We start from the raw sequence: 26,793 nt of genomic DNA, 5'->3' as shown, positions 1-26,793 counted from the left end.
AGGCACATCGGACAAGCTTTCTCCCCCGCCAAGCCGTTATACAAGCGTGCGTTTAGTCGCCATTGGTCCCGAAAATTATCGATACATGTACTGTATGCATATGCGTGGTTCACCCTAGATCCAGACCCCACATGAACCGAATGCTCGACCGTTACGGAGCCAGGGTAAAGCTCTCGCGTCCGAATCATCTGACACAGCGGAAACTTTCCATACGGCTGCAGCTAGCTAGGCATCGACCCGCGAGCTATCTCGCTGGACCGTCAGGAGGCACGAGGGTCAGAACCACTAATTGGCTACCACGGTTTGTTACCAGCACCCATGCGGCCGGTAGCGAATGAGATTTTGGACGGGAGACTAAGAGTCGCTTTCTCGGGCTAGGCGAAACACGATTCTGACTGAGACTGGTACCTCTGGCGGGTGCCTGCATAGAAGAAACGGACTATTCTACTTGAGGCATGGGTAAGCTCAGATCTAACCATACACCACCAGAGCTTATGGCCGCACACAATGGCGATTACTGATATTGATAAGCCGATCGTGACTCCAGCTGCTAGAGGTCACGTCAACATAGCCCTAGGACATCCGCCCTAACTAAGGTAAACTTAAAGTCAGACTGCCGCTATATTGCGAGGCAAATTGGCATTACCTGGCAGCTCAGGCGTGTGATATTGGAATCTATTTAGGGACGAGCTCGATTAAAGTCTCTTGAGACTGCATCTGCAGATGTTACTCAACGGACGAAGTTTGTTCTTTCTTTCTCAGCCTTTTGGTAAGGGCGGGTGTGATTAAGAAACGTATGGCTGGGGCCTTCCTCTTCAACACCAACACTTCAACACCACCAACACCTCCACGATAATCATCACCAACAACTTCGGCATCATCCCCTTCATCCCAATTTCCATCAAGTTGATCTTATTAAATCAGTGTCCCATCTATTCCCCTCTGTTCCCCAACTGTTCCCATCTGTTCCTTGCATGTTCCATTCCCTCCCCCTCCTGTTCCCCTACGTTTCCCACCTGCTCCCTATGTTCTCCCCTTCTGCTAACGTAGTTTAGTGCTTGGAGTCACCATCACCATCACCGGTATCAAGGTAGGTCATATCCAGCCCACTGGTTGGTATAACCATTACTAATAGGCAGAAGCAGAAGCAGGGGCAGAGGCAGCAGCGGAGATCTACGAGATCTTGCCGCTCACCATAGGGTCTGGGGTATTGATATTCCGACAAATTCTGGGAGAAAAGAACCCGACACCCTTCATTTCCTAAGTCGAGCTCCGAAGTGTGATGGTCGGGGAGTCCGAATTGTGGCACCGAGATCAAAATAAACTTTAATTTTCATGTCGGAGGCTAAAAAGATTTTGTTTTACGTACGTGGATTGGGCTCCGATAGCTCTCAACCTTTGAAGGTAGCCTCTCAAATTCGCAGCGAAAATATTCCGCCAAGCGTGGGAGGGACATGGTCCGGCACCTCCGACAGGAAGGCTGGGTACGAGCTTAGGTTCAAAGCCAAATTTTAGGAAAGGGTGATACAAGTGTAGGCTAAAAATATCCAGAATGGCCTATTGGTATGCTGATCCATGATGTAATAGCATAGGAGATCAGTCAACACTCAACCTATCAGTCCACTCTTTCCAGTCGACGCATTCGATCGAATCCCACCCCTCGCCTAACTGAAGATCTCGAACATGTCGTTGGATTGGAAGAGAACGCACACTCGGTAATGCGAGGCAATAATGGCCCCGTTGTCGAGGGAGAAAGGCGCCTAGAGCCAATCGTATTGTTTATTGATCTGTTGCCCAATATTGACAAGAGGTGTCAGCATCGATAATTTGTGGAATACCGACATCAGTACAGTTTGGGTGAACCTTGGAAAGCATTCTCACGTGGATCCTGATTCACCTGAAGGACGGCTCCTAATCAATTGGGTCCCGGATATACTCCAACCCATCGACCCACAAAAGGCTTTGTCCTTTTTGTGTAGCTCTATTGGTAATGATCTTCGATCAGCAGCTAGCTGTTCTAATATATTAAACCACTGTTTTAGAGAGTTGGGAAAGTGGGGCTCTTACCAGAATTAACAAGCTGGTGAGCCCAAGCACGCAGCGACTGCAAACCTAATCCCTCTAACCCTTAGGATATCATCATAACGAAAACCCTTTGCCAAGGAGAAGCCAGGGCGAGCAAGCGTTGTTTTTGGCTGTTTTCCATACCCATTGGGGGGCTTTGCGAGTAGGGCCATAGAAAGGCTTGATAAATAGCTAGGATAATGAAACTTTATCGCTCTAGGAGAGCGATATGACGAGATAATAAGAGGGAAACGAAGCCAAGTGTCCCACTACCGCCAGATAGGTGCCGTCGCATCTTAGTCATCTACTAACTCTTGGCATACACCCTCATTTAGTGAGGTGCATGCACACATCCCTGCAGCTGTAGTCGAATTAAGCTCAAGCTTGGCGCGTTCCAGAAAACATTGTCGTGCAGAGTCTTGGCGCAACTGTGTTATGACAGGGCCGGTCACTTGTCACTTAGCGAAGCTGGCTTAAAACCAGACTTTGTCTCGTAGCCAATCAATCATCTCTCTACCAGTTTTAAAACGAATCAGTAAATGCATCCGATTTTCACAATGCGTGTATGTTGGGAAATGCATCGCTGTAAATGTGTAAGTTAGAGTAACTCGTCTCCTATTGATAAACGAATCAAATCAGTATGGGGAAACGAATCGATAAACGAATCGATTAGTTCACTTTATTGTTTAAACTTACCTTTTCTTTCAATTTTTAAGTTTTTAATTTATCGGAGAAAATTTATGCACGCAGGATACAGGTAGAACCCAATAATATTTTTTGCTTTTAAATATAGACATAAAAAATGAGAAAACGATCGTATGGCTGATACCAAATCTCCAAGCCTTACACAAGATAAAAAGAAACCAAAAATAATGTTCCCCTCGCTATGCATTCGATCCAAATAACGTCGGCCCGCCTACACTTGATGGAGATTAGATTCCACAGAAACAGCTACATGTAGTGCTGAGCCAGATCAGCTAGAGACGAACCCCACAAAACTTACAATTTTCAAACCGGGTGCTTAATTTGGGTTTAATTACCCTCCTCTCCAGTTCCTATCTAACAGGCTCAAGCTCCACAGCATCCTGCTCGAGCTCAGAGTGGATGGTGAACACGCGAGCAAGTTCTGGGTCGCTTTCACGCTCTGTAGGGGAGGGGCGTACAGGTGCCATCATCCACTGCATGAGAAAGGTGAGCCCTAGGCCTAGGATATGGTGGGCATCCACCGAGCGCGGAATTGGGTTAGGGTTATCCGTTAGGGACGGACTGGGGATGGGAACAGCGGTCTTTAATGACTAAAATATTCCATAAGCAGCCGAGCCCCAAGTCTTCAATTAAGATGTACTGTATGTATTCGATCTGACTTACAGCCTTCTTTGAATGTTTCCAATATATATATCTAGAATGAGGCCAATTATACCGATTATTAAACCAACAACACTGGTGGTGATAGTGATCACGCGGTCAACATTCGCGCTTGTATCTGCCCTTGCGTAGAGAGTCTGAGGAGTAAAGGTACTTGATGCAACGGGTGCGATAGTACTGTTCATCGATGCTCAGAGATGTAGAACTTTCGTTCTGAGTGTGACAGCGCTGAGCTTTGGCGGGTAGCAATATACCGGCTAGGGATAAATAATACTGAAGTGAGTCTAATATAATCCTTTGGCGCTGGTTCCTCGTTGTTGGACTTATACTCCTTATATTACTCTAAACGTTCCATGGGACCTTGGCGAAAGCCAGCCTCAGCAGGCCTCGGATACAATTGGAACTTCCCTACTTCCTTTTCTTACAATGGTTGGTTGAATGGCATCGATCTGCATTAGAAGTTTCCCAGTACATCCCGCCAATCGCCTGTCAAGATTCACTTGATCACTGTGGCCCCCGACCGCCATAAAAGAAAGGCTTCGCCTCAGCAAGCCATAATAACATTGTTTTAAATAATATAAAGAAAAGATTAAAAACGATCGTGAGCCCAACTCTAACCTCAAGTACTCCCATACGCCATCTAAAATAAAAACCCAATAACCTATATTTATGAAACTCGTAACATTAGATTCCAAAGAACAAATCAACCAAACTTGAATCCCGTAATGTAAAGTTCATAATTTTCACTACCGAGCACCTATTAACCCGAGAGCTTCCTCCGGCTCCTCCTATGCACCGGAGAGCCCGGGCTCAACCGTAATATCCGGCTCGGAGTTGAGGGTGGACGCTCGGCCAAGTTCTGGATCGCTTTCGTATTCGGGAGGGGTAGGAGTGGGGATGGGGGTGGGGGTGGGGGTGGGGGTGGGGGTTACCGATGCCATGCACTGCAAGAGAAAGGCGAGCCACAGGGCATGCAGATGGTTGACATTGATTGAGTCCGGGAGTGGGCTAGGGCAGGACTACAGAGACAACATCGAGTAAGCCCTAACCCTGACCCGATAGTATTATGGAAGACCCTAACCCTGATGTACATGCTTGCAGCCTTCCTCGGGCGTTTCCAGTATATGTAGCCCAGGATAAGGCCAATTGCAGCGATTATCACACCGGCTAGGCCGGTGACTATGGTGATTAAGTTAACACTTTCACTTGTATCTGCTCTGGTATAGAGAGTGTGAAAAGTGATTCTTAAAAAGCTCTCAGATGCCGGGGCATCGGTAGATGTAACGGTGGCTGCCGTAACTGAGGTCGTGATAGTTGGGTTTAGCATTTGTAGCTCTCACTTTTGGTAGCGCGCGGTATACCGGTATAGGATGAGAGGACCAAAAAGAAACTGTATTCGAAAGGTACTCCAGAGTCCGCACAAACCAAAGCTTAGATTTTCTGCACCACGCACAAAGTGCAGCCTCTTGCGCGATTGTTGAAATGGTTCTTGATTATGGTCTTCTTGTGCTTATATACTATAGGGACCGACTCTACATACAGATATCAGATATCTCGAATCCTCCCATTCGTTGGTCGGCGGGGCGAGGTCATGAACGATCACTGGACCAACCACGATCACGATCTAGTGTGGCTAGGGCACTGACAACAAAACATACAGGGATTAGCTTAATGGGGCCCATGAATTTCTTGGCAGTCATGTGTTATCTCTGGGTAACGACGTCGGGGGGAGGGTGTCCTGGTGTCTGATTCGTTGACATGCCTCCCCCTACTTCTTATTCCCTCTTCCCTTCGCGCCTTCCACTAAGTTCCAAAACCACCCCTCTTGGCCAACAGCACCTACTGCCCCCCATTTATGTAGGTAGAGTGTCGCAGCGATGTCCTAGGGTGTAGTTGCAAAGTTTTGATCGAATAGGAGCATTATGTGTAAGATCGTCCTCCTAAACACTCGTTTCCACTACATGTAGTATGTGCTTACGGCTAGCGCGCCCAACAACGGTGGTCAGTCGCAATTGCAATGTTACTTGCATACGTACCTACCGAATCTCCAATATAGCCATGCAATGTGCCCTGCTAAAGTTAACATGAATTCTGTCTGTTCTTTCTATGCTTGTAGCTACTGAGTATTATAGAGTGTGATAACACTTGCCAAATCTTTTGTGTCCAGCTGTTTTCTTCCTTGTTGGTCCGGAAATACATCTTGGGACGAATTCGAATCAATGCCCCGAAAACTTCAGCTATTTGGCGATATGAAGTCACTGTGACTCTTCCATATTAGGAAGAATGGGTTGCTGGACATGAGAAGAGATATGGCAAGTATATACGCCTTTAGATCACCTTAGTGGGCAGAATGTACCGTTGACGGTCTGGCCCTCGACATCGATTGCCGTAGGTATATATATTGTTAATATTCGACGCTCTCGATCAATCAAAGCGCCTTAAGGAATCCAGAATACAATACAGCAATATATGAATACTATAGACAAGAGATTAAATAAATTCATGAGAGCCCGCATTCCCTTAATTACTGGTATTAAACAATTCCGAATCTAACACAATCCTCCAAAGTTTCACGAAGGCTCCGATCTATACACAACCCAACAACCCACAATAATAGAACCGTTAAAACAGAACCTCATAACCTCATCACCTCATCATCTACATCAACTAGCACACGCAGCACCACCAGCAACAGCACCTTCCCCCTCCTCCACCTCAGTATCTTGGTTGCGCCGAAGGCCCACGACACCCGCCTCGAGGTCATACACGCGCGGCGTATCTGGCTCATTCCCGATGGCAGTTGGCGAGGACGACGGCGCTACAGCAACAAAGGCGTTGTGCAGGAACACGAGGACGGCAGCATACGCTATGCCAAATACTTGATTCGCATCTACCATGATTGAGTTCGGTGGAGGATTAAGGTTTTGTATGGCTCCCAGAAGAGCGGCCGACGGTAACTAAGCAGGCGGAAATGTTAGATTTAGAAACTTATTAATAGATTAATCGGAATATTAGGACTATAGATCCCCACAGTCATGGGTCAATAGAAATGATTAAATAGCGGGTTTTCTAAGCCGCAGAAAACATAAGAGGATTGAACCTCAGATATGACTTCGGGTTGCTTGATTCTCTTTCTTTGACCTTCATGACTGTGGTTATCCCCTCGTCTAGTCTGTTCCTGTGAATTGGGATAAGATCGCCGCCAAATGAAATGTAAGCCACATGAGACGCAAGCCATATGAGACACAAGCCATACAACCGACAGATTAATACCCTAACCCTGATTCCTAAACTGTCTTACTCACATCATGGTTGCAATTATGTTTCCAGTACTTGTATCCCTGAATCAGGCCAACCACGGCAATGAAAACCCCAATAATGCTAGCAGACACGGTGATAACATCAACGGTCACGCTTCTTTCATCCCGGGCATATATTGCATGGGAATTGGACACAAGAGCGGACGTAAAGTCGGCCAAAAAAGCCTCGGTTGTGGTAGTGGTCGAGATAGTTGGATACATGGCCAAAAATAAAATATAAAGTTTCGTCCGAAGCTTATGTATGTAAGTAGCGAATACCAGTATATGTATGTGATGATGATGGCGATGGTGATGATTTCGGAATGTAGGAGAAGGCTCAAGAGCAGATGATATGGAAAATGTACTGCTCAAAACCATGAAGATATACACATGATATATAACTATGATGTTTCTCAGTGACTATTGTGGCTCTGGTGTTGTACATAACGAATGGAGAAAACGAACCTGGAACACAGTACATAACAAAATGCTACCTGGGGACGATGTTACATAGTTTCTATAAGCGCGCGGTGTGGAACAGTTGAGACATCTGGTCCCAACTGTAGTTAATTGTCCTTCTATGGTAACTGGATCGGGTGCACGGCCGTTCGCTCGAACATGTAGGTATTCTTCCATGTGGTAGGATACCATCACCACCTCCCACCAATAATCTTGCTATATCCTTAACGGCACCGTACGGACCTTACTCTGCTTCTTTGCAATGTAGCGGAGCTCCCTCCACCCGGTACCAATTGTACGTTGGAGGCGCCCAACACCGTACGCATCTGTTAGAACTTTCGTTCTGCTGCTTACTTCTGACTGGCCAACCGACTTACCAAGTGCTGGCGAGTCTGACCGAGGATCACCGGCACCCAACCAACTACGAGACCGAACCAGGATATTTAGATAAATCGTTACGGTTACTATTACATACATGTATGTACGTATGCGACCCGTTGTAGTAACTAACATTTCCCCGAAACCCTCGCAACGTTTTTTCCTCGACCACTCAGACGTACAGAACCACAGGTGTGCCCACCTCTTCGGACCAAAAGGGGGACTCCAAGACATTGATACTCGACATCATGTCGTGAGCCGCGGTGGGGGTAGCTAGTTAGCTCGGTTCTGGGAGCTCAGACAGGTCTTGCCTCTGTGCGTAGCTGGAGAATTATTGCGTACCTCAAAAGTATCCACCGCTCGAAACCAAGCTGCTGCGAAATGAGCGGTGTTACAGAGCTCATCACCCCCCCCCCCCTCACACGTGGCATACAAAACAATCACAACAAACGTTTTGCAACAACCACTACCACACAAATAACTTTTCATGCGCACCGCCGTTCTTCTGGTCCTAGATAGGTAGCTAGAGTATCGGGTATCTGCATGGTGGGCTTCCAGAAGTCGCAGGTTATTTAGGGCCAAACGTGCGTTCCCCGCATAAGTCTGGCTCGAGCAAAGGATTGGTGCGCGTGGAATATATTATGGCATTCCCTCGCTCGGGGAAGGTTGAAAGGTGCAGAGAAGCGTGCAGAGACCCGTATGGTGGAAATCCATCGCTCGAGGAATTGTGACGTTGTTGGCCGGGTTCTTTTATCGTGTTCTGTCTGTTCCTTTTCTTCTAATTTCGTCTTCGGCTTCACGACGATTCAAATGACAAAAATGAATAAAATCTTATCTATTTGCCAGGGAGGAATCAAACTGAAAACTTCTCTGACGATACTAACGACGGATGATGATGAAACAGAAAGGAAAACAGCGAGCTAGCTATGAGGTCGTTCCGCTGAGAACACCTTTACAAAGGGATTGTCCACGTTATCACGTGCTGTGCTGACTAATACATGACAAATCACTTTACAGCAAATGTGCCCAACAACGTGGTATGTGTTTGCCAAGGATCTCCACCAGCGCGCTGCGAGGCCCTAACCAAGGTTGAAAAATAGTAACGCAGGTTTAAGCTTTTCGACCCTACTAGCGCTCGCGCGACCATGGCTATTTCCCGTATTGGCATCCTAGGGTGAGAAAATGTACTACATGTACCCAATATGTTAGTAATCTGGAGAGCGAGCCGAATATCAATACATGTTAAGGATTCCTTCTTCATAGGCAGTGCATTTAGTTAATAAAATGTGATTTTTTTCACAGGCGTACATACGATGGACAGACCAGGTTGGTAAATAGTTTTTTTAAAAAAAAGGTAAGGAACGAGCTAGCGGTGGACGAAAAAAAACAAAAAGGAAAAATCTAAAAGAATGCGCCAAACCCCCCATAATCGACCGAACTAACAAAAGAAATATCTCCGCAAAAGAAGTTCCCGCAGTGGTATCGTCTAATCTATTGTAGGGCGCCCAGAGTCTGACCTCGCTCTGTGATGCTTCGAACGCCACTACTCCCTCTTGAAATTTGCCTGCCGCCGAGAGAGAGTGTTTTTATCTTCTCCTTTTCCCCCTTTCTTTTATTTTTTCTCAAAAAATATGTGTTACTAAGGAGTAGGCTGGGTTACTGGTATTCTTGGCGCTGCGACTCATGTGGGTGCTATAGCGTGGTCACAACATCCATACTATATAGGTCTAGGTGGTACAGTCATTATTAGTTTACGAATACTGGTTTTTAGGGGTCCCTGCTTTGGTTTTTACCTTCTTGGGTGACCGACGCCGTTGCACTGGTAGGCCCAAGTACTCCTCTCTCTTCCTCGTCAATCGACTGGGCTGCAGCTGGTGTGATAATGTCAGCCGCAAGGATTGGCGCATCGCCGACACCTGCAGCAGGATCGTGTGTATCGACAACCTGGGTAGCGGCTGTAGCCGCGAGGCTCGGATTCGCCGGGGTAGGGTTATCAACTTTATTTTCCATACCTGCATTTGATGACTAAGCAAGTGTTAGGTTACAAGAAAAGGCTAACAGTTAAGTATTAGGGTGAAGGCTTAATTACATTTGCCTTGCATTGTTTCCAGAATCTATATCCCTGAATCAAGCCAAAAATGGCGATCAATAAGCCAGATACACTGGTAGTTATTTGGATCACATCTACGCTGATGCTTCTTTGTTCGTTTCGAGCGTGGAGTGTGTGAAGAGTATAACGTCGGATGGTGTCGGATGCAGTGTAGGCAAACATAACGGTTGCTGAAGAAGGTTCGGTGATGAGATTAGAGTATATCGAGTGTAGCGATAAATGAGACTCTGAGGTACAATATACCGGCGTTAGTACTTATAAATATTGTTGTGCGGGAGTTCCGGATTTATATGCAGAGTAACGTTCTAAGATAAACAGGCAAAATCTTAGGTCATGCACAGCGAGAGGTAGGACTACTCCACAAACAAGGGTCTAAAGGTCCACCTCCACTATTGTGATCACTGGCCTATAGCATTGGAGCGCGACGATGAGAGGATGATATTTAATTCATACTCGCATGCAGACCGTAGTCTATGATGAGAGGATGAGTCCGCAAAGCAGTATTTTTGTTTTTGCTTAATTCATATCGGCGTACCACAATCTACAGTACAAGTACAGGGTTTCACCCTTCTGCCTACTAGTCGCTCCTTTCAGCAGGATGTGGAATACCCGGCTCAAGGCCAGCACTGTACCTAGCCACACTCCATCACCAGTCTGCATGCCCATTTGGGTGCCAAGTACATGGAAAACTCTCCGAGTCCCTAGTAAGAAACAATCCCACATGCCAAGCTAGAGAAAGAACCCACGAGTAATATCCCCTGCAGGATTCGAACCTGCAACTTTTCCCACCCTCGGACACCTGGAAGCCTACCCACTCGGCATAGCCAGCAGTCTTAGGTCCCGCCGATGAACGTCGACCAATAGTATAATTCTTAGAGCATGCATGTAGCGCGGCCTCTGGTTTCTTTGGCGCGCTGTCACCTAGGGGTAGGGATTCTGTTATAGACGTCCGAAATAGCTTATTTTGTGGGGTAAATAATCCCTAACCACAACATTAAGCCGCATCCTAATATGAGTTTCCATTCATCATTCTGGCACGTCCTAGGTTTGGGGGAACTCATCTTTGGACGATTATGCTAGAGAAAGTTGTGAAAAAATCAAGTCCTGAGTGAGATCGTCCGGAATTAAAGCCTACTTCATAGAGCACCAATTCAAGAGGTTTCTGAACGATAATATACTCCGAGCGTGGCTTCAGGACCGAGGGGTTAGAGGCATCCTCGACCTTTGATCGAATCTAAGGCCTGATATTCAATTGTCCTATTTTCCATGCCGATTTCCTGGCTTGAGTTATATTTTCGGATTAAATAACTATCACGCATGATATATTAGACCCCTCATCCAAGAATTGTGCTGTTTTGGCAGGTATATATATATTATATAGGTCGTATACATGTAGTTAAATCTACAACGAAGGGCATCAATAGACCTAGACGGGGGTTGAAAAATTAATGGTATTTAAGCTGATATGTTTTGCTAGAAAAGCTGTATAGAAACCAGCAAGGTAATTTGACGAAGCGTTTCATTCATATTATCTATCAAATATGTCTAGGTCACAGACAATTCCCCCTGGTGTATATCTGCAATTGGATCTGGGTAAGGGTTCGACTAGAGTACATCAGTGTTGACAAGATGTTCTCCTGTTTACATTTAGCACATATCTCAGTAACTCGTGGCTTTACCTTTGACTACATGGTTTTCAGCGAACGAAGGATAGTGTAAAGCAGTGTTTTCGTCCATGTATTCTAATATACTTATAATCTCCGGACATAGCTGCTATATAGACGGGAGTCTACTACGAGATTTTTCTAGGATGCGTACAAAAATCACATTGCCTCATCATTATCTCCGGTATACAATAGATATAGTTTAATTTATCAAAAGAATAGATTGAGAGAGCAGTGCGAAATAAAGCTTCAGTATATCCTACGGAAGTGATATAGACTATACTCTAGAGTTAATATCAAACGTAATGGGCGAATGAGGACACGCACTCGTTCTTATAGGATATAATATGCTGAACATACATGCAACTCGCTTTCATGAAGCTCAAAAACTTATAAATTCAAAATCTTACTAGTTATTCTGAGCAGCAAACAAAGATACAAAGCTATCCTATGAGTCGTATCTGGTCATACAAGTCTCTCAACCTTGCGGGTTGTGCTGTTCATATACACTCGAACTTTGTTTCACAAGCTCATTGTACAAGCGGCGAAAAAGAAGTATTGACCAATACCTAGATGGGCTTCCTCCAAAGAGATATAACCGCACCTCAAAGCACACACAAGGCTCCGAGACAGAGGCGTGAATTTCTGTGAAGTGTAGCTTTCCCTGCTCAACGAAGGCACTGAGCATGAGCCCTATAAGAAAGAGTTTTTCACATTGATGTTTGGCTACAGGGGCGGGGTTTAATTCTCTTTAACCTATGTGGTTGGTTGCGGTTATGGGGGTAGCCAGAGTGATGTGTTGTCGATGGTGAAACAGACGAGGCTGTGAACGAGGCTGTAGTAGATGAAGGTTGCCTAGTAACACATGTACCTACGTGTCTCCCACAACAGAACGGCCTTTGTCTAGTAATTGGAGTCGGGAGCAAGGTATTGTAGGCTCTCGAACTTTTCATCGGCTCCTACATACTCAATTGATCGATCATAATCACGATTATACGAGTTTACACGCATTCTAGATGTCTGCCCCTACCTCGAGGACGGATACACAAGTGGGGGCTATGCATTCTCTGCTCGACGTGCCATCTACCTAATGGCTGTTTTCTGGGGATTTCATGCAGTCTCCGCCTAGCCTTGCTTCATGGGGTTCCAATTCTTCACTCAGGCGTAATGCACCGAGATCCGTTGGGCAACAGATGCTCCAACACCTATAACTCTGAAACGAAGAAAGAATCGATGACGACTCGACTTTACGATCGAGATCTCCTCTATATGCCAGCTGTTAGATGTATTGCAAATTTTCAACTCATGATTTGAAACTAAGCGCCTCCTGCTTATAATTACGTAGTGACAGCACCTACAAGAAGGCGGATAGGGTCGCCACCTATGCTCTTGCGTATCGGTATTTGATCGGTGAGGAAGAACAACATAGATATAGACAGCTATACATAGAACCTGTGCTGTTGCTAGTTGACAGTTGAGTTCTGTTTCATGCTTTCTCACTCGAGGGTGAAGGCTGCGCATGGTCGCTATGGCGCATGCGCACAGGTCTAATGTCGAGCCTGGTGGGTCTCGGCGCCAAGAACACAAATATTCAGGCTCCCAATAGATAATGATGCATGGTATCCCATATGTGGCACGTGGGGAAGCTTCCCTAAATACTGAGAGGGTCGTAATTATGGTCACTGCGGCTACTCATGTTAAAATCATTGAGATTGAGGCGCCGGAGGAGAAATTGGTCGAGGAATCTTAATAAAGAATATGCTCCAATTTTATCTTATATAAAGTCACAGTATCCGGGGTGTTTGTTTCAGTGAGTCAATTGATCACCCTCGATTTTATTGAGCGTGAGATTATGAAAAGTTAGAAATTCAGTACGGTGCTGACTTTCTCTGAATTAGTACAAGTCTAATCTATCGATTGTTTACTTGAGCTTAGGTTTTGTGGGTGTAAATAGTTTTACGTTAGAATTCGATCACTGAAAAATATAAGAACATCTCCACACATGGCGGAAGCTAACACAAGCCTGTCATAAAATAAACTGTGTAAGGGTGGTCCTGGCCAAGAGAATAAACCCAGATCTGTGGATGAACAAGATGGTGCGCTTTGCATTGATAAAAGTGATCTACATATAATAACGCATCCGAGAAAGCATAGAGTAGAATCGCTACCAGAAGTCCGGGTCCATGATTCTCGGGCGGTTTTCTAGAGCACCTAGCCGCATAATCGGTCTTAGACACCAAAACAGCCACTTGCGATATGCATGACTTGGATCCTTGTTACTTGGCGGTGTCAATGATTAGTGGACAAGGTTCTTGGCAGGAAAGTGAGACATATATGCATGCACATGTAAACCAATCATTAACCGCCTGGGCAGTTGGTTTATCAGCGCACACAATACATAATGCCCATTCCTCCCACCCTCCCTCCTAGAATAGGAAAACTCCGTAGATAGGTGCCCAAACAACTCGACAATAGAGTATTCATCAACGAATATCACCACGAACACACTAACTCCTATTGATACATTTGCTATGTCGAAATCACTATTTATTAATGCTATTATTAATTGGAGTAGATATTCCACGTCAAAAGTCGGAAACTCGCCCTCGAAAAGGCCTTGATATCGCAATATCTGAATGGTAATGGGTTGGTGGATCAGTTAGTTTATTGATTGGTATACGAAGAGATGGGCTAACGCCAATATCAACTCGCCTTCGTTACTCAATCAGCGTCATTAGACCACCTTTTGCTAGTGACGAGTATCCTACGCAAGTATGCGTATATATCCAGATACGAAATTTCAGTAACAAACTACCATCATCCAACTACTACTAGTCCTCTACCATTGGGAAGGTGACGTCGTACCGGTCGGGTACCTATCAATCTTGGGACCAATCGACAACATGCACGGCGAAATGCACTATACGTTGGATTTATTATTACCGGAGAGCTAGAAACAAGTTGGGTTGTTTGGTTCGGTTGTTTATCTATGTTTGTGGGGAGGATTGGTGTCGGGTTAGATTTGTGGGACAAAGTGTTGTCAAATTTTATTAGAATCGCGGAAGGGATGAAGTTTTGTCGGGTTGGACTTGGGAGGAGGGTGTTGTCGGGTTAGGATCGTGGGAGAGATGGAGTGTTATCGAATCGAGGATTGGAAGGAGGAAGTACTAATTTAGGCCAGATAATCAAAAGAATTTCCCAACCTGTTCTCAGAACCCTTGTGTGATCAGTACCGTTGCAAGTAATAAGCTATCTTACCTATATTCTAGACGTCATCCGCATCCATGAGAAAACTGATTTCAAGAGCCCTCAAAACGCAAAGCACCAACGTATCACGACAAAAGAAAAAGTGTCATTTCTAGTCCAATCATATACAAAAGGAAATAAGAACAAAAGATATTATAATATAAAGAACGCGATAGCCTCCGGATCCACAAAAAGCACCCGTACGTACGCCATGAACACCCCCGAACCTATGCGCCTAACATATTGACAGCCCATCCATTGCCCATGATCCATGATATTACCAAAGAAAAGAAAGAAAAGAGAAAGTTGTCAAAGCTAATAGTATTCGTATAAACTCCGTCCTGCGCCGTCAATGTATTATGCAACGAGCTCCAAACGTATAACCGCCAGATCAAACCACGTTCAATCGTTGATTTCATCGATCCTATCAAGCAAGATTTTGCAAACCAATATTCCCAGCGGTACTCGATCTAGGAGTTGATACACAAGCAATTTCCACATCTCTCTCGTCGTCTAGACGTGGAGTAGAATAGACTATGCGTAAGAACGTGAGGATAGCGCACACCGCATAGAATACATGGTTCGCATCCGCTGCTGCGGGGATATTTGGAGGCGGATCGTAGGAACGTTGCTGGACATGTATCCCCACACGGTTTTCTTCAACCGCTGATGACATGAGCTAGAACATATATCAGAATCATCGAATTTCCTTAGCGGCCCTAACGCCACAAAGTCTCATAAGTAGTATACATCTCTCCTGCATTTTTTCCAACATCTATACCCCTCAACCAGGCCGATAATTGCGATCAACGCGCCGATTATGCCAGTGATGGCACTGATAACATCAACGTTCGCGCTCGTTTCACCTCTGGTATGTAATGTGTGGAGTGGATATCGCTGGAAATCGGGATCGCTTGTACGCGCAGAGATAGCAAAAGGGAGGGTTCGGGACTGCTAGTGGCAATAGATGGGCTTGTTATAACTGGCGCCATCTTTGGAGATTGTCGACCTTCTTGTATCTTATATGAGGGCTCGAGTGGATTTCAAAGATGACTCAGAAGTACGTAGCTGAAAGATGTAGTCTGAATAGGCTTCAGGATAAATGTATAGCGCTATAGCTAGCTCTTATATATATTGTAGCCTTAGTTCATGAAATTTATTTGGAACGAACTGTGGGAGGAACCATGGCCATGTATAATATATGGTCTTGATCTTTCATGTATTGTTACAAAGGAGCTCGTTTCAATCCCGATCCAACTTTGACCTTCGATACCGCAAAGCCTCACATTTGCGCGGGTAGAACGTTCGGCCTTACTGTAGCAAGCTCCGTGGAGCCGGCCGTTGATTCGGAACTGCGATTGCAACGTCCGGCTTTAAAACCGTTCGTTAACAGCGGTGTGATTGGTGGCGTACCCTACCCTGGCCATATTGTCGCCATCATGTGATATGCATATCTGGGGTATAAGTGTCTACGGGTGTGGTAAGGCGCACGATATGATAGGACTAGAGTCGAATTCTTTTTGACCTATTTCATGCGCCATATCAGTTGTAAGCTGAATCTAGACGTACATGTTGTTCTATGATGTGGCCGTGTAACGCACGCGCAGTGATAAATTGGTGGCGCCCAACTAAACGTAAATACTGCAACCCATGATGGACACAATAATTATAACCAAGCAATTGATTTCGCTTACAAACCAAGGTATAAAGACGCATACACTGGTGGTACTGAAACCGTTATATGTATATGGGCTGCGCATTTTGAAAACATACTAGTTGGTTTCCATCTCTCAACGGGTGGGCTATCTCAAGACTGGTATTATCACTTCAATGATTGGCATTCCATGATCCAACTCACTAATGTACGGTCAAGAATGATCATTCAGCCTCGATTCTATTTATAAATTATCCAAATCCCTTTTTGGCGTCTTGTAAGGCTATCAATTAGGCCGAAGGGAAACACATAAAGAAACATAATAGCCATGCATCTAGGCGCTAGTAGCCAAGCCGCATGAGAGGAACGTTACCCATGGTGCTGGTACGGTGTCGATGATAATAGTACTAACCAAGATGTCATTGGACCCTTTTCACTAATTAATCATTAGCCATGCACCTGACAGACGTCGTCCCTGACCCTATGATACCAAGTATTGCTGGAGTTCCGGGTAATTTGACTCACAGAGAGAGGGCCAACAGTAAAATTGAGACTAGATTTCCACTACTCCCGAGCTTTGTAGAGTAGAATAGCCAAGTTGAGGTATTGTGTATTTCATGGAGATTTCTCATGATAAAACTTAGATTTAACGATGATCAGCTTGATGGTGGAGCAAAATATTGTACTTTAAGGCCGTTCTTACCAAAATTTAAAACAAGGTAATATAAGCTGATCAGGGCCAGGGTAAAGAACATCTGGCTCTGGCCATTTTTGACCCTCCAGATAACCGAAAACTCCAATCTCCTCTGAGTGGATAATGCCAAACTACAAGAGAACCAGATGCATCTAGATATGGAGCATATTTTTCCTAATCTCTACCAGGTACGCCAGAACCCTTAATCCCTTGCGGGCTTCTTGAAAGCCCTACGAGCCCAACCTACGGCGGGTCCACATACGTCTTAATTAGCCTCGAGCTCATCAATCTATATCTTTCAAGCTCTAGCTGTCGAACGTACATGCGATATAGCTGCCGATATGGATATCCTTCTTCGCATACGTGGGCGCGGGCCCGGTCCGAATTATTCCTCTAGCAGTTGTGATGAGGCTCAATGCCTATTCGGGTGGTCAGGAGGTATCCATCAGTGCGGTTCAGCTCCGTTGGTGGTTTTAAGCTTTGAGTCGGAAGGTGCATGGATGGTTCTCTAACATGACGTCATACAGCAGTGGCAACAGGCATGTCCGAACAACACATCAATCACCAACATGATGTTTCCACATAGAAGGCTCTGCTACGCGGGCTCGAGCCCGAGCCCCCTCGAAACACCCTGCGATAGGCCAGCCGTTTTTCATGGGGGCCAACGGCGGCAACGCAGCTGATTCAGAAATCTAAGAAATAAGAATTTGCTGGCACTAGCAGCCTTCTAGCAGATTCGTAAATCGTTTCGTTCGTGTTTGAATAATTAATGGTAAGTGACATCCTGAATTAAAAGCTCGCACGGTGTATGATCATGCCGATACATTGAGATAACTCCCCTGTGATACAGATTTTCAACTTGCGGTTTAAGAAACCCGCCAGAAACTCCACAATGTCATCTGTTATTACCTCTTAACAGCTAATTCAATCTTCGCCACGGACCAGACAGACATAGGTGATGTCCCAAGAAACGCGGCGCATCCGGCAAACCCTGATTAACTTCACCCTAGGCTGAAGAGAAGGGCCTTCTTGGCAATTCTCGCAAGAAAGACTAATAAGTGAGGTTGAGCAGAATAGAGGCTTGGAAATGCTTGAACACACTTACAGCAGCAATCTACATTACTGATGCTGCGCTGGTAAAGGAACAATGTCTCTGAGTACGTACTGTGACTCTTAACCTGAACCAGGGTACTAGAAAACAGCCTAGCTATGGATCGCCCAGACGGAGAGTTTGTGTTTCGCTAATAATTTCCAACGGCGGGGCTAAGCCTGACCTCCGAATAGGGGAAATTACGTGATCACGGCTAACTCCCCCTATGATATGGCACAGAACTTCGGCTGGGACGGGAGGACTGAACGTCCGATCCAATGCCGTGCCTGCAGGCGGGTACTTGAATTCTCCATGCGAGAACTATCGTCCGCAATCTATCAGCCTTAAACCCTGAGGCCCAAGAGTTTTGAAACACGAAGAGACCAGCAACTCAAATACACAAATCCAACCTATCCCAGCCCGCTTTATGCAGCCCCGATACAGACGATCTAGCGAGAGGCCCCAGATTGTTTCCCCCATATTCTAGTAGCTCCAAGGTATATAAGCATATTATGGTAGACATCGCCTACAAATAGCACTGCTATCTTTAATTGACATCCATTCTCGCCCTAATATAGGGAAAGCAGGTCATAAAGATGCGATAATTGAAGGCACACAACTCTATGAAGGGTTTTTGAATCAAAACTGATTACCTGGAAGTTAGTTGATGATTTTCGGTGTTCATCGCGTTTCCAAAGTAGCCCTGGGGACTAAATTTTACTTAATTCTGGCGTTAGAGCGTCAATATTTAGCCTGGACCCATAAGAAGCCGGGGTCGGGCCGGTTGGGGATTAAATATCTCGGGTTATGCCCCGCTCTGAGTCAAGATCGCAAAACTTAATGTTTGAGAAAGCTTTGAGAAGAAATATAAATCACTCGAAAGAAAGACACGTACTGATTCTATAGTATTGTAGATCCCTAGATGACTTTGATATTGAATCATGGAATATCACTCGGAACGGGAGCGCGGCCAAGGAATGATTGATTGATTGATAAGGATGCCAAAGAAAGCATTGATTAAGAAGAATACATGTAGCTAATCTGAGATTAGCGTATGATAATCCAATCAAGCCTTCGACTGGATCGTGGATCAGTTCCGTACCTACTGTTTCAGACCGTGAACTAAGATGTTGGCGTTACAATACATCTTCGTATCCGTATTCCATTGAACACCAATGGTGTAGCGTCAATCTAATACTACCGAGGCCAACTGCTAGTGCTCAAAAACCTCGCCTCGATAACACCCCGTATCACGCGGGCCCTGGGGCATGTCCTGCTTGGTTTTTTCCGACAGGTTGGTGGTGGGCAATTAGGCAATGAGATATTGAAGCATCAACGAAGAATCCTCGCACAAAACGAGTCAAGTGACGATGCGAGATAGCCTCGCACTCCAACTAAGCCATCGAGTCATGAGATCTCACTCGGATACCAAAACTTGGAGTGCCTGGAGAATTAATTGCCAATTCACTTAGTTTAGGGAGATGAGTGTAAGAAAATATCAAGTGAGTTACCGTTTATAGTTAGAATGTTTATATTGACCTGTTTCGAGGTAGTATGCACTTTCGTGGTCGCACCTCTTGCGACGGCCTATGAATTAAACAAAAAAAAAAAAAGAGATCTTGCGACGGCCTACTAGATCTTTTGGTTTTGGATGGATCTAGTCCTAGAATCGTCACCTATCAGATACAAGGTCTTTTCGTAATTATGGCAATATAGTCATGATCGCCGTGCCGCCCGTGAGCTCTCTTCGCGGGAATCCCATATTGATGTCCTTAGGTTGCCACACGCTTTTTTGCGAGAAAGGTAGTGGAAACGTAGCCGAAAGGCGGGTGAGGGATAGGTGGCCGGAAGCGAAGGGGAATAGTCTACATGCAGTTTTCAATGACTTCTCATCTTCACTACCATACGATCATCACCACATGTTCGCTCACAACTGCATAGGCCCGTCTCTACAGATATCAACGTTTTTCATCAGTCCACCGAGAAGGAATGTAAGGAGTAGATAACACTATCACCTCCGCTATAGAATCGCTTATGTCAGGTTTAGACATAGGACATCACTCGACTTCGAACCCCACGGTTGGTGGGATTTCCCCCCCTAATTCATTAATTGCATGCAGCCCTACAGCTATGGCAATCAGTGAGTGGGATTATTCCCAGCCATATCTCCCGTTAAATCATTTTAGGCACAAATAGCAGCATTGGCTGTGGTGAGACTATGGAACGCTGGCTAACTTGTTTTCAAAACACTGGCAGATCCTCAACAATCACAAACCGACGGTCTTTCTAAGTCACACTGGTTGATATCGCGCGGAGTTCCGGGTGTTTACAGCGCTTCAGGCAGATACGAGATTCTGTACCTGATAGGATAGAATTCGTTAATATAAGGAGCTATAGCTTCGAGCCGCGGTTCTCAGCCTGGTAGATATAGAGAAATTGTCCCTGATTCCGCTGGGGTGGCTGCTTTCCTCGGGGTTTAAGTGTGATTTTTATGTACCTGATATATGGCGAAGGCTTTGATGGTGGACACAAGACCAAGCAAGACAATGTCTAAGGGTGGTTCCTGTTGCCCTGTGAATTATAGGAATTTTTGGAATTGTCAGTATTTCAGCAATGTATCGCGCAAAGTATCGGTCTTGGAACCGACGGTTAAGCTCGTCTGGTTGGTGATTATACGATGGTATTTTCTTATACAACAATATCTTTCCGGGAACCAAATTTTGATGCTGATATTGTTCAAAGTCACAGACGATCACTCGCATGTTTCGAAAATTCTTGAGACCAGACTTTTTCCATTTTGCCTCTTTTGCCTTCCCTCGCGCTAGATACTTGTATTTTGTCTCGTATCTCGAGCTAGAAAAAGTCTCTAGACATTTTATCCTGTGCCTACCACTAGGCGAAGGTGGTTTTATGCATAGAGAGTGATAATTCACGCCGGGAGGCAGAATTACCACTAATGAGTGACCAATTTGTCCTTCTCATGTCCCTGTCCCTTTCTCTTGCCCGAATAACCTCTCCGTTGCGTCCTCTAGAAATAGCGAGGACCATATGAAAATCTAGTAACGGGCTTGGCCACTATGAGGAGATCAAGGTCTAGTTACGGGTCTGGTTTACTCCCGGTTTTTTCCCGGCGTTATATTATGCTCATCGTTGACGCATGTTATAATTTGAACTCAGAGTTTTCTGGAGCCAGTTAAATCGATGGTTTTGTGATGAGCATGTATTGAAGGAACACGTTTCTACGTTCTAACTATAGGCTTATGTATGGCGAAAGGAAAAGTGAAGACAAAAGACAAAAGAAACTAGTAGCAAAGAACTAAGGTCGGAAAAGAGAAACGAAAAAATAGAAGACAAAATCTAAAGACTCTGTATATGTTGCTTCCAGATGCTAACCTACCCCGCCCCAACAGCTCACAGACCCTGCTGACCCAAGACTCTCTCCACCTCCCCCATCACCCTCTCCACCCTCCTCGCCCACCCAAACCACCCCACACCCCTGTGCTCATTCTCCTCACTCCACACCTTCCGTCCCGCAACCCACGTCTCCTTAACCCTCACCCCCGACAACCCCTCACCCCTCAACGCCTCCGGATCCCCCTCCGCCTCGACAACGACATCTTTCTCCATCACAACCCAATCTGCCCACCCACCAACCTTAATCTCCCCAGCGCCATGCTTCTCCATAAAACTCGCAAACGCGGGCCCCCTTGTAAATCCCTCAAAGGCACTCCCAACGTCTACCGTCTCCTCCTCATACCAGCCTCCATCCCTCCATGTCCCTGACGCAGCTGGCGACCGCCTAGTCGTCGCCGCATAAATCCCCTCCCACGGACTCGGCGGCTCAACCGGAAAATCGCTGCCAAACACCATCGGGATACCGCGCTCCTTAAACGTGCGCATGCGATACGCACTCTCGTTTAGGCGCTGCACGCCGAGCCGATCGAGCGCGTATGCAGCGTCGCTGGTTGCGTGGGTTGGCTGGATGCTCGCTATGATGCCGAGTTCGCGCATGAGCGCTTGGTCGGCGGGCGCGATGATCTGGGAGTGTTCGATGCGGAGGCGGCGGTGGTTCTTTTGCGTTTGCGCCATGCAGGCGGTTTGTGTGGTAAGGAGGATCTCGGGTGAGGAGACGAGGTTGGCGTGCGGGCAGGAGGAAGCGAGGACGAGTGAGAAGGCGCGGATGGCGGCGTGGCAGGCGCGGTCGCCAATGGCGTGGATGTTGACTTGGTAGTCGTGGGCGTACCACTGGCAGGTGGGTTAGTGGGGTTATAGAAGAAACGGGTTGGATGGGAAATACCTTTTTGACGACTTTCTCGAGGTCGTGTTCTTCAATTAGCATGGTGCCGCTGGTTTCGGGCTTGTCGCTGTAGGGCTCGAGAAGGGCGGCGCCCCAGGATCCGAGTGCGCCGTCTGGATAATGTTAACAGAGGTAATGGTTGGGATTTGGGTTATCATGTTTACCAGCAAAGAGCTTGACTGAGCGGACACTCAATACTCCATCGTGGCGTTTGATCTTCCTCACTTGCTTCCCGCAGAAGGTGTTGCGGACAGGACACTCGATCATTGCATAGATCCTCAGAGTCATGAGACCCAAATCGGCCAATCTATAAGCATTAGCCATGCTCATCACAATCCTACCCGCAATAGCAAAGAGAAATACTTACTCATCATACAGTTCAATATCCTCTGGCACAACACCAGCATCATGAACACCTACGATCCCATAAGAGTGCAAGGACTTCATGGCACCAACAAGGTATTCCATCTTGTCTTCTACAGTGGGCTTGGGCCATTGACCAAGCGGAAGGTCCATTGCGTTATCACAGAACACGCCTGGGCCTGGATCGGTTGTAATGTCGCCGCCAGGGACATATGGGAGCGGGTTTGGCAGAAGTTTGAGTACAGCCTCTGTCAACCGATATCGTTTAGCAAAATCTCTCGAAATAATTAGAGAAAGACGCGAATATACCAGAAACCCAGGTGCAATGAACGTCTACACGATCAAGCATGATGTATTTCCCCTTCAATTCCGGGTCATCTTCAAGGTCTTTCTACAGTTGCGCAAATCATAGCAAGTAAGTAACCACGCTTGTAATATCTGGTAGGGGATATATATTGAGCTTATTTACAGCAGTTGGCATTGCGCCTCCAAAATTTGCCTGATCCCACCCAATTCCTCTAATCCACTTCTCGGGAGTTCCATAGTCGTTATCGAGTTGCGCCTTGAGATACTTCTTGATCCTTATTTTTACCTCTGTAGTAGAAACCGTTAGTAATTGAAAATTTTCACAATAAAAAAGAATTAAAAAAAAAATAAGGGGGAGAAGGCTTACCATCAATGCTTTCGGCACCATATAACTTGACACTATGCAGCATCTCCCCGTACTGCAGCACATGCCCGTGCCCGTCCCACAGACCCGGGTACGCATATCCTGTGTGATGTGTCGCACCAGATTCAGGTGTATCATTCCAGATCTTTGTAACAATGCCCTTCTTTACGGAGAAGCAGGTGTTCACGCCCTCTTCACCCTCAGAGTTTGTCCTCACGCGCGCATAGCAATGCCTAGCCTCCCTCCCGCCAGCCGACAGGAAGTAGGCGGCGGGGCTGAGACCCGCGAAAATGGGGATATGGCGCAGGCCATAGAACGCGACGAGGGATAAGAATATCCAGAGCTTGGGTAGGCGCTGCATGTTGTGATGGTTTGTGTGAAGCGACCGCGGGCGGGATCGTTTCAGGGTGATGTGGAGGTCTCGTGAGATCAAGTTGTCAAGATAAGGCAAGGGCGGATTGCAGGGGGGGGTGAAAGAAGCCCTAACCCTGAGATATGCGGAGGTTGAAGAAGGTTTGGCTTGGAAATCTTATTTCAACGTCTATCTACCTCGGAGTTGCACCAGTAATAGGTGGGAGCGTGTTTGTTTCGGGAGAAGGTAAGTCTAGAGCGAATTAGTTGCTAGTTCAACAGATGTGCATCAATGATTGGCGTGCTTTTTGTAAGGGCTTACTGTATTCCCAGTTTAGACTTTAGTAGTTGTTCCTTGCCATAGAAATCCTTGCATAATGGCTCTTGGCTCTTTAGCCTTGCCTCTTGTGCATAAGTAGATAGGAGTGTGGTGATGATGTAACCAAGAGGTATGATTCTGAAAAGTTGACTGAGCCTATCACCAAAAGAGAAGCGATCGAATATCGGTCCGTATGAAAGTAGCCGACTCTAATGGTGTGCTGAAATTCCAACATCAATCTCCGCTGTGCAGAGAGTCAATAGACACCAGCGAGGATCTGGGTATTTTCGAATACCGCACCTGTGTGTACGTCTTCAACGCGAGACCCGAGCGTTGAACAACCACCTAACCAAATTCGTCAGATCGTCGCATTTATTGAAAAGTAGGTTATCAATATACCAATTGCAATTCAATTTCTGATGAGAGAATAAATGTACTTGAGATAGGTTCGAGCGTCGGTCGTGTTCTAATGATTCTGAGGTGCGGTGACGACAACTAAGCTATATAAGGCCGATCAAGGAGGACAAGTGTGGGCTGCACTTATTAGGCCGGCCGTACCCACTGACCTCTCTTAATTCTGTCTTTCTGTGTTTCTACCTGTAACTGAGCATGAGTATATCGATCAAAAAACCTAGTATCGTGTCACACTAGCTGGCCTCCCATCCTGCGGTATGTGTACCCGTGGAAAAGGAGTGCTGTAAAGATCTAGCCATAGCCGATATATTGATTGGCAGAGATGTACAAGGGCTATCTAACTAGTTACATGATGTTATACTAGTACCGAAAACGATTTAGTAAGGTTTAGTCCCTGAAGTGGATGATGGATAGTTAAATACCTGCTAAATATAGGCATCTTTTCAGTGTAAAGTAAAAAGCACCGTAACGTAAACTCTTCAAGGTAAAACAAAGAAAAACAGGACTTTTGATAACATGTTGCATGAGTGAAAATTAAAGTTAAACACAGGCTCATGGTATTTAACAAAAGGACCCGACAACGATGTAATGGTACATGTGCGTGTACACCAGGGAGGTAGAGGCTGAAGGCTATCAACTTTGTAAACGTACCACATTAGCTCAATGAAATTTTCGACCGGAAGGGCTACATACTACTAGGATGAGTGTCTCTCATCAATCAACCCATAGATCCCGCAGCATCATGTACTAACGACAATCAAGCCTCTCAATTTCATGAATTGAGCTGGTTGGTGATGGAACCCAGTCAAAGAAAATCTCTCCACTGACAGTGATCCAAGAGCTTCTGTGATCATGAGAGGGCTCGTAGGTGTCACGGAATTCGACATATTCTGTTTCGATGGTGGTATTCCTGACCAACGGTTCGGGAGAAACTTGATTCTCAACGCACACTTCCAACATTATCAGTCAAAGCAGGTCGGGCAAAAGGGGGGGGTTTTTTTTTTTTTTTTGGGGGGGGGGGGGATATACTGGTAATATCTTTTGCTGCTAAAGCCTCGCAATGAGGGTTACCACATAAGATATCGTGGATAATACCACGCATTCCGTTTCCCCCACAAGGGCTAACAGGATCGAACGTCAAAGTGATTTCTTCCAGCTCAATGCTGTCCTGGTCAACAATAGCAGGACGGACCACACGGACGCAATCGCCCGCATTAACATCTGCAACTGGTGGGTCTCTTTATCGAAAGATTTATCAGCTCAGGCTAACTTTGGATATGAGGGGATAAATATACCTCGCTTTATTCTGTGTTCTGGCCATGGGGAAGCAGAAGATCTTCCACATCATTCTCTTACTCTTTTCATGTAGGCTCATGAGAGATTCCATCTTTGTGTTTGACAAAAAAGATCTGTTTGAGAAGCTTAAAGATTTGGTGTATATTGGAGTCGATGAAGAGATAGATGGCACGGGAATTGTTTTGTTTTGATGAATTGGGTGTATATTGTAGGTACTATACAAGTCTCGACGGCTTAACGGATCTGCGATTGACGCCGTAAATTAAGAGGAGGAATTGAAGTCTAGGAAGGGGGGGCGGATAGGAAGAAAGGTGGAGGTGGAGAAAGAGGGAGGATACACAGAGGAAACTGTGTGGATGATGAGGATGAGCAAGGAAGGATGGAAGAGAGAGGGAGAGAGGGAGCAGCGAGAGAAGGAAGAGATGGTACTGGTGGTTGTAAGAGAAGGAAAATGTGACGGGAAAACCTGTGTACACAAGCTATTAGGTACATCCGACGTAGGGGGGCTCATGTGGTAGTAGGTAGAATTCTTGGGTGAGTTTTTACATGTACTTGTCAACGAGACAACCGCGAGTGATGAAGTTTTTATTAGGACCTGTTAAAAGCGGAACAAAGTAGTACTTATTAGTTTATATATTGCATAGATCCCACATTTCTTCGTCTTTGAGCGCGCGGCGTATAAGGATGGGATGTTTGTGTTTCAGACAAAAGGTCCAATATCTCGTGTGACAGTAAGAGAATTTTCGACTTGTACAGCTATCCAATACAATGTATCCCGCCCCTCATTAGAGTATGTTCACATGACAAGGAAGGGAAGAGAAGGATACAATACATTGAATCTCTCGAGCATAGCAATGTATTAAAACTTGTCATAAGGAGTATGCGCATATGAACGTTTGCCCACCTGATGTACACTATTTCACAAGAAATACTCGTTAAGTTTGTAGGGTCGGCGCGTCTCTTTTGCGTACTTTTCGCTGGGTGTGTCCCCGAAACATAAACACTGGTTTTTCGTGCAAAGAAGGCCGCAGTACTAGAATCACGGGTTCATTTCTGTGTT

The 26,793-nt window shown here is 45.8% G+C and overlaps 5 protein-coding genes across 5 annotated transcripts; all 5 read right to left on the bottom strand.

The window, feature by feature from the left end:
* Positions 1-562: 562 nt before the first annotated feature.
* LAJ45_08920 (uncharacterized protein) lies at positions 563-1,126 on the bottom strand (the record flags this gene model as incomplete). The annotated part of the gene is made up of 4 exons (XM_046118468.1): positions 563-591; positions 647-675; positions 740-911; positions 1,069-1,126. 4 exons carry the CDS (start codon positions 1,124-1,126, stop codon positions 563-565), a joined length of 288 nt encoding a protein of 95 aa, XP_045968424.1.
* Positions 1,127-3,119: 1,993 nt separating this feature from the next.
* LAJ45_08919 (uncharacterized protein) lies at positions 3,120-3,614 on the bottom strand (the record flags this gene model as incomplete). The annotated part of the gene is made up of 2 exons (XM_046118467.1): positions 3,120-3,359; positions 3,501-3,614. The coding sequence occupies 2 exons, from the start codon at positions 3,612-3,614 to the stop codon at positions 3,120-3,122; spliced, it is 354 nt and encodes a 117-aa protein (XP_045968423.1).
* A 2,478-nt stretch (positions 3,615-6,092) lies between these two features.
* Positions 6,093-7,969, bottom strand: LAJ45_08918 (uncharacterized protein; the record flags this gene model as incomplete). Its single annotated transcript, XM_046118466.1, has 6 exons — positions 6,093-6,386; positions 6,735-7,129; positions 7,194-7,218; positions 7,431-7,579; positions 7,699-7,838; positions 7,908-7,969. 6 exons carry the CDS (start codon positions 7,967-7,969, stop codon positions 6,093-6,095), a joined length of 1,065 nt encoding a protein of 354 aa, XP_045968422.1.
* A 1,288-nt stretch (positions 7,970-9,257) lies between these two features.
* Positions 9,258-9,575, bottom strand: LAJ45_08917 (uncharacterized protein; the record flags this gene model as incomplete). The annotated part of the gene is made up of 2 exons (XM_046118465.1): positions 9,258-9,292; positions 9,359-9,575. 2 exons carry the CDS (start codon positions 9,573-9,575, stop codon positions 9,258-9,260), a joined length of 252 nt encoding a protein of 83 aa, XP_045968421.1.
* Positions 9,576-21,434: 11,859 nt separating this feature from the next.
* Positions 21,435-23,714, bottom strand: LAJ45_08916 (uncharacterized protein; the record flags this gene model as incomplete). Its single annotated transcript, XM_046118464.1, has 7 exons — positions 21,435-22,268; positions 22,321-22,433; positions 22,485-22,627; positions 22,688-22,931; positions 22,993-23,074; positions 23,153-23,277; positions 23,357-23,714. The coding sequence occupies 7 exons, from the start codon at positions 23,712-23,714 to the stop codon at positions 21,435-21,437; spliced, it is 1,899 nt and encodes a 632-aa protein (XP_045968420.1).
* Positions 23,715-26,793: the final 3,079 nt, after the last annotated feature.

The sequence above is a fragment of the Morchella importuna genome, assembly GCF_003444635.1.
Source record: "Morchella importuna strain M04M26 chromosome Unknown Morimp01GS032, whole genome shotgun sequence".
Lineage (NCBI taxonomy): Eukaryota > Fungi > Ascomycota > Pezizomycetes > Pezizales > Morchellaceae > Morchella > Morchella importuna.
Note: the sequence above shows the minus strand (reverse complement) of the source record. Positions and strands in the feature narration are given on the sequence as shown.